At 43.4% G+C, this 14596-nt stretch overlaps 1 protein-coding gene and 1 pseudogene across 22 annotated transcripts in view; both read right to left on the reverse strand.

The window, feature by feature from the left end:
• The window catches only part of LOC110531925 (adhesion G protein-coupled receptor B3), a 351790-nt gene that overhangs the window by 21623 nt on the left and 315571 nt on the right, over window positions 1-14596 (reverse strand). For 14 of the 22 annotated variants that reach the window (XM_090217639.1, XM_090217638.1, XM_090217634.1 and 11 more), the window contains 5 exons: window positions 11714-11799; window positions 6977-7075; window positions 3859-4030; window positions 973-1086; window positions 370-459 (listed from right to left, as the gene is read on the reverse strand). In XM_090217639.1, coding sequence (XP_090073765.1) covers window positions 370-459; window positions 973-1086; window positions 3859-4030; window positions 6977-7075; window positions 11714-11799 — 561 coding nt within the window. The remainder of the gene's footprint in view (window positions 1-369; window positions 460-972; window positions 1087-3858; window positions 4031-6976; window positions 7076-11713; window positions 11800-14596) is intronic. The other 8 variants (XM_090217632.1, XM_090217636.1, XM_090217630.1 and 5 more) reach the window with 1 other exon arrangement.
• LOC149972628 (uncharacterized) lies at window positions 9559-10429 on the reverse strand (annotated as a pseudogene).

Raw genomic sequence — 14596 nt, forward strand, 5'->3', positions numbered from 1 at the left:
TGTGTGACAATGGAGAGGGGGCTTGGTAAAATGATGAAAATTGACGCTTGACGAAAGTGACAAATGAGTTTAATCAAAATGAATCCAGGAAGTTGGAAAATGGATCTCATTTATTAAAGTGTGTGTGTGTGTAAGCTTGTGCATGTGTGTGATCTGTTACAGGGGCCAGGGCCACGTGCTGGTCTACACTGTGTGTAATTGCAGTTGAGCTAAAGCAGCTACAGTATTTGTAAAGACGGGTAACAATGCCTCATCCAGCCCAACCAGCAGCTTTGGAATTTCAGTTTACTTCCTTAATTGACTGAATTGAAATGGAATGGATCCCAACCCTGCTATGAAGGCTTGTCTTGAGGGTTTGTAATACTATACCCTTTTCACACTGAGCTGAGCCAAGGCGATCCCTGCCGAGCCGTACTGCCCTGGCCTGGTCAGGCATCCACCACAGTTGCTGGAAACATACTGGAAAGGACAATGTGAAAAGAATGTCTCCTAGCCAGAGCCAGCACAGTACGGTTCAGTTCAACCCTATAGTGTGAATCAGCTGTTAGAAGCAAATCCTAACCTCCATTTAAGTGGAATTTTCACTTGGTGTGTGTCCCAAATGGCACCCTATTCCCCATTGGCCCTGGTCAAAAATAGTGCACTATATAGGGAATAGGGTGCCATTTCAGACTTAGTCTCATTGACATCAATTCACATTTTACTCGTGATCATGTGGATGTGCTCCTTTGTTTCAAATATAAAAGCAGGTATAGGCTTTGGTTGAGCACAGAGGAGGCTGGTGAGGGGAGGACGGTACATATAATGGATGGAATGAATGAACTGGAATGGTATTGAACACATGGAAACCATGTGTTTGAGTCCATTCCATTTATTTCAGTTCCAGCCATGACCCCGAGCCCGTCCTCCCCATTGAAAATGGAAACCAGCCACCACTGGGTTGAGGGTTATACAGTGCTGGTGTTATCGTACCATAATCTGAGCATGACCATTGGGGAAAGTTCCAGTGTTGTCAGCGTTGAGGGGGTCCTGACAGTTTCTGGGGTCCTGACAGTTTCTGAGACGACATCTGAAAGCATCTTGGACCTGGGGAAAGCGAAGCAACATAGAAGTAGTATTAGACACTTGACATTTTAGTTTCTGACAGGCTATGGCCAAGACAGTAGAGAGTAAAAACATCCTCTACTGTTCCTGCTGTAACCTCTTGACCTTGCTCACAGTGATTACAGCTACATTCAAAGGGGAGGGGCAGGTTAACAGGAAAGTGATGTATTAGAGCACTTGACATAAGTATAATATTATATATCATGTGTATTTTAGTTTCTGAAAACATGCTCAATTGTTCCTGCTGTAACCTCTTGACCTTGCTCACAGTGATTACAGCTACAGATTAATTACAGGGGGGAGGAGGGGGGGGGGGCAGGTTAACAGGAAAGTGATGTACAGGGCCTTGCAAAAGTATTCATCCCCCTTGGCATTTTTCCTACTTTGTTGCATTACAACCTGTAATTTAAATTGATTTTTATTTGGATTTCATGTAATGGACATACACAAAACATTGCAAATTGGTGAATTGAAATGAAAAAAATATGAAGCTATGAAGCCCCTATATAAGATCTGGTGCAACCAATTACCTTCAGAAGTCACATAATTAAATAAAGTCCACATGCGTGCAATCTAAGTGTCATATGATCTGTCACATGATCCCTGTTCTAAAGGCCCCAGAGTCTGCAACACCACTAAGCAAGGGGCACCACCAAGCAAGTGGAACCATGAAGATCAAGGAGCTCTCCAAACAGTTTAGGGACAAAGTTTTGGAGAAGTACAGATCATGGTTGGGTTATAAAATAATATCCCAAACTTCGAACATCCCACGGAGCACCATTAAATCCATTATTAAAAAATGGAAAGAATATGGCACCACAACAAACCTGCCAAGAGAGAGCCGCCCACCAAAACACACAGACCAGGCAGGGAGGGCATTAATCAGAGAGGCAACAAAGAGACCAACGATAACCCTGAAGGAGCTGCACAGCGGAGATTGGAGTATCTGTCCATAAGACCACTTTAAGCTGTACACTCCACAGAGCTGGGCTTTACAGAAGAGTGGCCAGAAAAAAAGCCATTGCTTAAAGAAAAGAATAAGCAAACATGTTTGATGTTCACCAAAAGGCATGTGGGAGACTCCCCAAACATATGGAAGAAGGTATTCTGGTCAGATGAGACTAAAATTTAGCTTTTTGACCATCAAGGAAAACACTATGTCTGGCACAAACCCAACACCTCTCATCATCCTGAGAACCCCATCCACACAGTGAAGCATGGTGGTGGCAGCAACATGCTGTGGGGATGTTTTTAATTGGCAGGGACTGGGAAACTGGTCAGAATTGAAGGAATGATGGGTGGCTCTAAATACAGGGAAATTCTTGAGGGAAACCTGCTTCAGCCTTCCAGAGATTTGAGACTGGGACGGAGGTTCACCTTCCAGCAGGACAATGACTCTAAGCATACTGCTAAAGCAACACTCGAGTGGGGAAACATTTAAATGTCTTGGAATGGCCTAGTCAAAGCCCAGACCTCAATCCAATTGAGAATCTGTGGTATGACTTAAAGATTGCTGTACACCAGCAATAACCCATCCAGCTTGAAAGAGCTGGAGCAGTTTTGCCTTGAAGAATGGGCAACAATCCCAATGGCTAGATGGGTATAGAGAAATACCCCAAGAGACTTGCAGAGATAATTGCTGCAAAAGCTCTACAAAGTATTGACTTTGGGGGGGGGGGGGGGGGTGAATAGTTATGCATACTCAAATGTTCTATTTTTTTTGTCTTATTTCTTGTTTGTTTCACACAAAAAAAATATTTTGCATCATCAAAGTGGTAGGCATGTTGTGTAAATAAAATGATATACAACCCCTCCAAAATATATTTTAATTCCAGGTTGTAAGGCAACAAAATAGGAAAAATGCCAAAGGGGGTGAATACTTTCGCAAGACACTGTAAACAACACATCTGGAATTAATCTGGGCCAGATCACTAATCTCCTAATAATCTCCTAATAAATACTGTAGTTAGGGCCGAATGGAAAACATGAAGTGTGTGTGTGTGTGGCCACAAGAGATAAGAGGGATTAAACATGTTTAAGGGTCAACAAAACGTTGTGACACAGGGCCATGTTAATTTGGCACCAAGTGTAAAATGGGGTGATTCTATCTGAATTGGTCCAATAAGAAACATTCATTTTTATATCCAGTTGTAAAGTATTTTTGGGGGGTAATGTTGATATGTTGTGCACTATGAACAGAATCCTACTGAAAGAGTATCCCATTATCCCCAACACATACACACCTCCCCTTGTCCTTCCCTCACTTCCCCAAGACCTCTTTCTCCCTCTCCCTCCTCTCCCCCTCACCTTTCCTCACTTCCCCAATACTTCCCTCTCCCTCCTCCCCCCTCACCTTCCCTCACTTCCCCAATACTTCCCTCTCCCCCTCTCCCTCCTCTCCCCCTCACCTTTCCTCACTTCCCCAATACTTCCCTCTCCCCTCTCCCTCTCCTTCCCCAATACCCCCCTCTCCCTCCTCTCTCCCCTCTCCCTCCTCTCTCCCCTCTCCCCCTCCCTCCTCTTCCCCCTCACCTTTCCTCACTTCCCCAATACTTCCCTCTCCCTCTCCCCTCTCGCCCTCTACCTCTCCTTCCCACACTTCCCCAATACCTCCCTCTCCCTACCCTCTCCCATCTCCCCCTCTCCCTCTCCTTCCCCAATAACTCCCTCTCCCTCCTCTCCCCTCTCCTTCCCTCACTTCCTCAATATACCTCCCTCTCCCTCCTCTCTCCCTCTTCCCTCTCTATTCCTTACCTCTTTCCTCAGGATACAGTGCACCATGACGATGACAAAGCCCTGCAACGAGTCGAAGACAGAGAAGAGGATCTGAAATAGGATGGAGCGCTTGTCTGTCATGGCCAGCACCGCAGACATCCAGGTCAGAGCCAGCAGAGGCAGAACCACACAGGAACTCCACAGAGAGGCCCTGACAGAGGGAAGGAGAGAGGAGGAAAGGATAGAGGGGGATGGGAGAGAGGGGGCGGGAGAGGGTGGAGGGAGGGGAGAGAGTGGGCGGGAGAGGGGCAAGGGAAGGAGAGTGTGGGAGAGGGGAAACAGGGGGAGACAGGGGATAGAGGTTAACCTGGCACACATCAGATCACATAAGACATTACTGCCTGGCCAGGCTACTACAGTGTTCTTTCTTGTAGATAGAAGACATTACTGCCAGGCCAGACTACTACAGTGGTCTTTCTTGTAAATAGAAGACATTACTGCCTGGCCAGACTACTACAGTGGTCTTTCTTGTAGATAGAAGACATTACTGCCTGGCCAGACTACTACAGTGGTCTTTCTTGTAGATAGAAGACATTACTGCCTGGCCAAACTACTACAGTGGTCTTTCTTGTAGATCTAAGACATTACTGCCTGGCCAGACTACTACAGTGGTCTTTATTGTAGATAAAATACATTACTGCCTGGCCAGACTACTACAGTGATCTTTCTTGTAGAGAGAAGACATTACTGCCTGGCCAGACTACTACAGTGGTCTTTCTTGTAGATATAAGACATTACTGCCTGGCCAGACTACTACAGTGGTCTTTCTTGTAGATAGAAGACATTACTGCCTGGCCAGACTATTACAGTGGTCTTTCTTGTAGATAGAAGACATTACTGCCTGGCCAGACTACTACAGTGGTCTTTCTTGTAGATAGAAGACATTACTGCCTGGCCAGACTACTACAGTGGTCTTTCTTGTAGATAGAAGACATTACTGCCTGGCCAGACTACTACAGTGGTCTTTCTTGTAGATAGAAGACATTACTGCCTGGCCAGACTACTACAGTTGTCTTTCTTGTAGATAGAAGACATTACTGCCTGGCCAGACTACTACAGTGGTCTTTCTTGTAGATAGAAGACATTACTGCCTGGCCAGACTACTACAGTGGTCTTTCTTGTAGATAGAAGACATTACTGCCTGGCCAGACTACTACAGTGGTCTTTCTTGTAGATAGAATACATTACTGCCTGGCCAGACTACTACAGTTGTCTTTCTTGTAGATAGAAGACATTACTGCCTTGCCAGACTACTACAGTGATCTCTCTTGTAGATAGAAGACATTACTGCCTGGCCAGACTACTACAGTGGTCTTTCTTGTAGATAGAAGACATTACTGCCTGGCCAGACTACTGCAGTGGTCTCTCTTGTAGATAGAAGACATTACTGCCTGGCCAGACTACTACAGTGGTCTTTCTTGTAGATAGAAGACATTACTGCCTGGCCAGACTATTACAGTGGTCTTTCTTGTAGATAGAAGACATTACTGCCTGGCCAGACTACTACAGTGGTCTTTCTTGTAGATAGAATACATTACTGCCTGGCCAGACTACTACAGTGGTCTTTCTTGTAAATAGAAGACATTACTGCCTGGCCAGACTATCACAGTGGTCTTTCTTGTAGATAGAAGACATTACTGCCTGGCCAGACTACTACAGTGGTTTTTCTTGTAGATAGAAGACATTACTGCCTGGCCAGACTACTACAGTGGTCTTTCTTGTAGATAGAATACATTACTGCCTGGCCAGACTACTACAGTGGTCTTTCTTGTAGATAGAAGACATTACTGCCTGGCCAGACTACTACAGTTGTCTTTCTTGTAGATAGAAGACATTACTGCCTGGCCAGACTACTACAGTGGTGTTTCTTGTAGATAGAAGACATTACTGCCTGGCCAGACTACTACAGTGGTCTTTATTGTAGATAGAATACATTACTGCCTGGCCAGACTACTACAGTGGTCTTTCTTGTAGATAGAATACATTACTGCCTGGCCAGACTACTACAGTGGTCTTTCTTGTAAATAGAAGACATTACTGCCTGGCCAGACTACTACAGTGGTTTTTCTTGTAGATAGAAGACATTACTGCCTGGCCAGACTACTACAGTGGTCTTTCTTGTAGATAGAATACATTACTGCCTGGCCAGACTACTACAGTGGTCTTTCTTGTAGATAGTCTGGCCAGGCAGTAATGTATTCTATCACAGTGGTCTTTCTTGTAGATAGAAGACATTACTGCCTGGCCAGACTACTACAGTGGTTTTTCTTGTAGATAGAAGACATTACTGCCTGGCCAGACTACTACAGTGGTTTTTCTTGTAGATAGAAGACATTACTGCCTGGCCAGACTACTACAGTGGTCTTTCTTGTAGATAGAATACATTACTGCCGGGCCAGACTAATGACTCACAAAGCCAGCAGTTCAGTCTACAAATACAGAAGCACCAGAACCATCATCTACTGTGTAAGGACACATACTCTCTTACCAGATAGTGTTCTGTTGTCTCTCTGACATGCAAGACATTACTGTCTGACTGCCCAGTACTCTACTACAGGTCTAACATTACTGTCTGACTACCCAGTACTCTACTACAGGTCTAACATTACTGTCTGACTACCCAGTACTCTACTACAGGTCTAACATTACTGTCTGACTGCCCAGTACTCTACTACAGGTCTAACATTACTGTCTGACTCGTCCAGTACTCTACTATAGGTCTAACATTACTGTCTGACTGCCCAGTACTCTACTACAGGTCTAACATTACTGTCTGACTGTCCAGTACTCTACTACAGGTCTAACATTACTGTCTGACTGCCCAGTAATCTACTACAGGTCTAACATTACTGTCTGACTGCCCAGTACTCTACTGTAGGTCTAACATTAGCTATCTACGCAAGGACACATTTTCTGTCCTGTTCATTCTCTGTAGATCTTCCAAGGTCTTGGTCCAGACACACACACACACACACACACACACACACACACACACACACACAGAGACCATGTGACCAGTCATGCACACAAATGCACACACAGTTAATCTCATGAATTCCCAGTGCCAGGCATCGATGTCCTGTAAGAGAGAACTTACATGGCATTACTGGCTGTAGTTGCAGAGAGAGCAGTGGTGGACACCACACCACACTTGGCACATTTCAGAGTTAACCCTGTATGGGGCTCGTTCATCGGTCTGTGGGACAACAAACAACAAAACAACAGTGTTTAGTGAAGAAGCAGCACTATGACTAGCATAGCATTCCTTCTGTTCTCTCATACAACATGGACACTAGTGATGATAGTAGTGAAGAAGCAGCACTATGACTAGCATAGCATTCCTTCTGTTCTCTCATACAACATGTGGACACTAGTGATGACAGTAGTGAAGAAGCAGCACTATGACTAGCATAGCATTCCTTCTGTTCTCTCATTCAACACGTGGACACTAGTGATGACAGTAGTGAAGAAGCAGCACTACACCATCCCAACGTTCTCTATCATATTAGCAGAATCTAGGGCGAATTTGTCCGTGTTTTTAACCCTTGTGTGGTGTTCATGCTATTCACCCAATGTTCACGGGTCTGATGGACACACAACATTTTGGGGTTATAAAACAATACAGCCATAACAATTTATGTAAAAATACTTAATAATTCATACTTAGATGTTGACTTATATCAATTACAAGCAATATAGACAGCATACATGGTTCATATTTGCCATTTAACTCATTTATCTATTCAAGCGCTATAAACAAAAATAAATTATAATCAAGACATGGGTGGAATAAATCATGTTTATCTTGAACAAATATAAATGAAACAAGGTTTTCATCACAATTGATGTTTATTGCTTTGAACTGAACACATTGGAAGGACAAATATTCCTACAGTATTTTATGGAAATGATAAATGAGCCCCATTGAACACAAATCAAGGCCGGTCTACACACCACATGAGGGACAGAGTTTAACTGTGTGTGTGTTGCAAATGTATTTCTTGCACCATGAGGGGTGGTCCTGGTTGTATCTTTATCACATTGGCAGTCATGAGGGGTGGTCCTGGGTGTATCTTTATCACATTGGCAGTCATGAGGGGTGGTCCTGGGTGTATCTTTATCACATTGGCAGTCATGAGGGGTGGTCCTGGTTGTATCTTTATCACATTGGCAGTCATGAGGGGTGGTCCTGGGTGTATCTTTATCACATTGGCAGTCATGAGGGGTGGTCCTGGGTGTATCTTTATCACATTGGCAGTCATGAGGGGTGGTCCTGGGTGTATCTTTATCACATTGGCAGCCATGAGGGATGGTCCTGGTTGTATCTTTATCACATTAGCAGTCATGAGGGGTGGTCCTGGGTGTATCTTTATCACATTGGCAGCCATGAGGGATGGTCCTGGTTGTATCTTTATCACATTGGCAGTCATGAGGGATGGTCCTGGGTGTATCTTTATCACATTGGCAGCCATGAGGGATGGTCCTGGTTGTATCTTTATCACATTGGCAGTCATGAGGGATGGTCCTGGTTGTATCTTTATCACATTGGCAGCCATGAGGGGTGGTCCTGGTTGTATCTTTATCACATTGGCAGCCATGAGGGATGGTCCTGGGTGTATCTTTATCACATTGGCAGCCATGAGGGATGGTCCTGGGTGTATCTTTATCACATTGGCAGTCATGAGGGGTGGTCCTGGGTGTATCTTTATCACATTGGCAGTCATGAGGGGTGGTCCTGGTTGTATCTTTATCACATTGGCAGCCATGAGGGATGGTCCTGGGTGTATCTTTATCACATTGGCAGCCATGAGGGATGGTCCTGGGTGTATCTTTATCACATTGGCAGTCATGAGGGATGGTCCTGGTTGTATCTTTATCACATTGGCAGTCATGAGGGATGGTCCTGGTTGTATCTTTATCACATTGGCAGCCATGAGGGGTGGTCCTGGGTGTATCTTTATCACATTGGCAGCCATGAGGGATGGTCCTGGTTGTATCTTTATCACATTGGCAGCTATGAGGGATGGTCCTGGGTGTATCTTTATCACATTGGCAGTCATGAGGGGTGGTTCTGGGTGTATCTTTATCACATTGGCAGTCATGAGGGATGGTCCTGGTTGTATCTTTATCACATTGGCAGCCATGAGGGATGGTCCTGGGTGTATCTTTATCACATTGGCAGCCATGAGGGGTGGTCCTGGGTGTATCTTTATCACATTGGCAGCCATGAGGGGTGGTCCTGGGTGTATCTTTATCACATTGGCAGTCATGAGGGGTGGTCCTGGGTGTATCTTTATCACATTGGCAGTCATGAGGGGTGGTCCTGGGTGTATCTTTATCACATTGGCAGCCATGAGGGGTGGTCCTGGGTGTATCTTTATCACATTGGCAGCCATGAGGGGTGGTCCTGGGTGTATCTTTATCACATTGGCAGTCATGAGGGATGGTCCTGGGTGTATCTTTATCGCATTGGCAGTCATGAGGGGTGGTCCTGGGTGTATCTTTATCACATTGGCAGCCATGAGGGGTGGTCCTGGGTGTATCTTTATCACATTGGCAGTCATGAGGGATGGTCCTGGGTGTATCTTTATCACATTGGCAGCCATGAGGGGTGGTCCTGGGTGTATCTTTATCACATTGGCAGTCATGAGGGATGGTCCTGGGTGTATCTTTATCACATTGGCAGTCATGAGGGGTGGTCCATTCCTTGGACAAGAAGACCATTCAATTTCAAAATGTTTTGACATCCATATTTCTCCTCCTGTAGGTTACTGACGGACTGGTCCTGGGTATGGTTGGCTGCTGACGGACTGGTCCTGGGTATGGTTGGCTGCTGATGGGCTGGTCCTGGGGCTGGTTTCTGAAGGGCTGGTCCTGGTCCTGGTTGCTGACGGGCTGGTCCTGGGGCTGGTTGCTGACGGGCTGGTCCTGGGGCTGGTTGCTGATGGTCTGGTCCTGGGGCTGGTTGGTTGCTGAAGGGCTGGTCCTGGGGCTGGTTGCTGATGGGCTGGTCCTGGGGCTGGTTGCTGACAGGCTGGTCCTGGTTGCTGACGGGCTGGTCCTGGAGCTGGTTGCTGATGGGCTGGTCCTGGGGCTGGTTGCTGACGGGCTGGTCCTGGGGCTGATTGCTGACGGGCTGGTCCTGGGGCTGGTTGCTGACAGGTTGGTCCTGGGGCTGGGTGCTGGGGCTGGTTGCTGACGGGCTGGTCCTGGGGCTGATTGCTGACGGGCTGGTCCTGGGGCTGGTTGCTGACGGGCTGGTCCTGGGGCTGGTTGATGACGGGCTGGTCCTGGGGCTGGCTGAGGGTCAATCTCATCCTATTCTTCCAACTCACTGTCCGACTCTGAATTGACAGAAACATGATCCTCATATTCTGAAAATGCTTCATCTTCCAAAGTGGAAAACACTCTTTCCACACCATCTTCTCTCTCTGCAAAAATTATTTTGAAGTCTCTCTGAGCAGAGGTGATTTTTGCCTTACTGATTCATTGTGGTGATGAGCCAGACATGCAAAGCTATTTCTCTGTTGTGTTCCTCACCCAATTTGCACCTGCCGCCTGGGGGAGAGTTTGGACATTTTTTTTTTTTTTTTGACAATGTATCGAAATAATATACTGTAATAACATCGTGCAGGTTCCCGCAAGACTTGCCAAGTTAGTAATGGTTAAATAAAAAAATACAATAAATAAAAAATGTATTGTGTAGTTTCACAGTGTGCACTCAATAAAAAGGTGTTATTTTATATGTTCTTCACAGAAAATGAGCCAAGGCCAACGAGTCCAGATTGAAAAAATCATTAATTGCATTTTTCATTTAGTAAACACTGAAAATGGGCCCCACAGACCTCAACACCACACAAAGGAAAAACAGTAGCACCCACAACTTTTCATGTTAGCAGTTTCCAGACAGACATGGCCAATGTTAGCGTGGGTGTTGTAGAGGGCTTTGGGATTAACACGCATCAAGATGAAGACATAAAATGACGTTAGTGACAAAAACATCACTAGGAATGGCATCCCAACTTTCTGTATCACACTAGTAGTAGTCAGGCAGGGCCAAAGTGTTCTAAAAACACATGACAAGATGACATAAGGCTGGTTTACAGTAGATCTAAGGACTGTCTGTGGACAGTTGTCACATTCTAGTGGTCTACAGACATGTTGTTAGACCGAGTATAAACCAGTCTTTATGTGGGGCTGTTTAACAGGGATGCTGGTGTACCAACCAACAAGAAGACGACAGAAAATAACTCATTCCAGATGTGTATCTCGTTAGTAGTAGTCAGGGCCAATCTGGGGACCTGTGGGTGGTGGGCGTTTTAAACTATTTTCATTATGGACTGATTCTGCCACGTCTCCCCCCTACTCTCCACACACACACGCACACACACACACACACACACACACACACACACGTCGTCTCCCCCAGAGAGATGTGACCTCTTTATGTTGATGCCTCTAATGTTCTCCCATCAGACAGAGTAAAGAACGAGGCCTAATCTCCATATGGAAAATGAAGAGATTCAGAGGGTCTGTGTGAATGTGTGGTGGGGGGGAGTCAGACTACAATGTATACTAAAGGACTGGAGAAGTAGACCACTGCAGATCTTAGGACTATACAGTCAACACTCCAGCCAACACGGAGTAGTTCAATGTCCATATAAGGAAGTATAACTAAATAAGGAAGAATGACTAGTTGCTGTCTGTCTTTGTTGTGTATCACAATGTATTGTATAAGTAGGTGCTCTCTTACCCAGCTGCTTCAGACATACTACAGGTCATAGAAATAGAATAGAATAGAGATTCTATATCTTTGCTGTAGGTGGTTTCTTACCCAGCTCGATGCTTCGGCTTCTTCTCCAGAATCCCGTCTCTGGAGACCAGCTTGTTGAACACCAGGATACCAATCACCATGTTGACCTGTTCATAGAGAAGGAACACCTTCACATACATATTCATATACCTGAGGGAAACCTGAATATATTTAGTCATATACCTGAAGGAAACCTGAATATATTTAGTCATGTACCTGAGGGAAACCTGAATATATTTAGTCATATACCTGAAGGAAACCTGAATATATACTGTATAGTCATGTACCTGAGGGAAACCTGAATATATACTGTATAGTCATATACCTGAAGGAAACCTGAATATATACTGTATAGTCATGTACCTGAGGGAAACCTGAATATATACTGTATAGTCATATACCTGAAGGAAACCTGAATATATACTGTATAGTCATGTACCTGAGGGAAACCTGAATATATACTGTATAGTCATATACCTGAAGGAAACCTGAATATATTTAGTCATGTACCTGAAGGAAACCTGAATATATTTAGTCATAAACCTGAAGGAAACCTGAATATATTTAGTCATATACCTGAAGGAAACCTGAATATATTTAGTCATATACCTGAAGGAAACCTGAATATATTTAGTCATGTACCTGAGGGAAACCTGAATATATTTAGTCATAAACCTGAAGGAAACCTGAATATATTTAGTCATGTACCTGAGGGAAACCTGAATATATTTAGTCATAAACCTGAAGGAAACCTGAATATATTTAGTCATATACCTGAAGGAAACCTGAATATATTTAGTCATAAACCTGAAGGAAACCTGAATATATACTGTATAGTCATGTACCTGAGGGAAACCTGAATATATTTAGTCATGTACCTGAAGGAAACCTGAACATATACTGTATAGTCATGTACCTGAAGGAAACCTGAATATATTTAGTCATGTACCTGAAGGAAACCTGAATATATTTTGTCATATACCTGAAGGAAACCTGAATATATTTAGTCATGTACCTGAAGGAAACCTGAATATATTTAGTCATATACCTGAAGGAAACCTGAATATATTTAGTCATGTACCTGAGGGAAACCTGAATATATTTAGTCATAAACCTGAAGGAAACCTGAATATATTTAGTCATATACCTGAGGGAAACCTGAATATATTTAGTCATATACCTGAAGGAAACCTGAATATATTTAGTCATGTACCTGAGGGAAACCTGAATATATTTAGTCATGTACCTGAAGGGAAACCTGAATATATTTAGTCATGTACCTGAAGGAAACCTGAATATATTTAGTCATATACCTGAGGGAAACCTGAATATATTTAGTCATATACCTGAAGGAAACCTGAATATATTTAGTCATATACCTGAAGGAAACCTGAATATATTTAGTCATATACCTGAAGGAAACCTGAATATATTTAGTCATATACCTGAGGGAATCTTGAATATATTTAGTCATATACCTGAGGGAATCTTGAATATATTTAGTCATATACCTGAAGGAAACCTGAATATATTTAGTCATGTACCTGAGGGAAACCTGAATATATTTAGTCATAAACCTGAAGGAAACCTGAATATATACGGTATAGTCATGTACCTGAGGGAAACCTGAATATATTTAGTCATATACCTGAGGGAAACCTGAATATATTTAGTCATATACCTGAGGGAATCTTGAATATATTTAGTCATATACCTGAGGGAAACCTGAATATATTTAGTCATAAACCTGAGGGAAACCTGAATATATTTAGTCATATACCTGAAGGAAACCTGAATATATTTAGTCATATACCTGAGGGAATCTTGAATATATTTAGTCATATACCTGAAGGAAACCTGAATATATTTAGTCATGTACCTGAGGGAAACCTGAATATATTTAGTCATAAACCTGAAGGAAACCTGAATATATACGGTATAGTCATGTACCTGAGGGAAACCTGAATATATTTAGTCATATACCTGAGGGAATCTTGAATATATTTAGTCATATACCTGAGGGAAACCTGACTATATTTAGTCATATACCTGAGGGAAACTTGAATATATTTAGTAATATGGGGCTACCGGTTCAAAGCACTGGGCCAGTAACTGAAAGGTTGCCGGTTTGAATCAGAGACGAATGAAAACATATAACTAGTTACACTCCCTGATATTCAACTGTTTACAGAGAAAAGCAGTGTAACTGGTGGGAATCAGCCTGGCTCTCCCACTCACCAACACGACTCCATTACACTAAGAGGACACTGTCAAGGTCTGAAGGGAGACATTTACATTTTCATACAGGGGGAACAGGGCAGGATTGGGGTCACTTCCATTTCAATAAAGGAAGTAAACAGAAATGTGGATTCCAACTCCAATCCTCCTAATGGAATGGACCCCAGTCCTGGAGTAAGGTGAGGGAACAATGTCACATCTAAAGACACTTGTGTACTTTAGGAAAGTTAGCTGCATTAGTATGTCAATAAGATGTTATTATCCTTGTGAAATACAAAAGGTGATTGACATCATTAGTGTACAGTACACATTCTGTCTCTCCTCTATTCTGATCTCTCTCCTCTATTCTGATCTCTCTCCTCTATTATGATCTCTCTCCTCTATTATGATCTCCCTCCTCTATTATGATCTCTTTCAACTATTATGATCTCTCTCCTGTATTATGATCTCTCTCTTCTATTATGATCTCTCTCTTCTATTATGATCTCTCTCTTCTATTATGATCTCTCTCCTGTATTATGATCTCTCTCTTCTATTATGATCTCTCTCTTCTATTATGATCTCTCTATTCTATTATGATCTATCTCCTCAATTGTGATCTCTCACCTCTATTATGATCTCTATCCTCTATTATGATCTCTCTCTTCTATTATGATCTCTCTCCTG

The sequence above is a fragment of the Oncorhynchus mykiss genome, chromosome 23, assembly GCF_057628025.1.
Source record: "Oncorhynchus mykiss isolate SJ-2025 chromosome 23, ASM5762802v1, whole genome shotgun sequence".
Classification (NCBI taxonomy): Eukaryota; Metazoa; Chordata; class Actinopteri; order Salmoniformes; family Salmonidae; genus Oncorhynchus; species Oncorhynchus mykiss.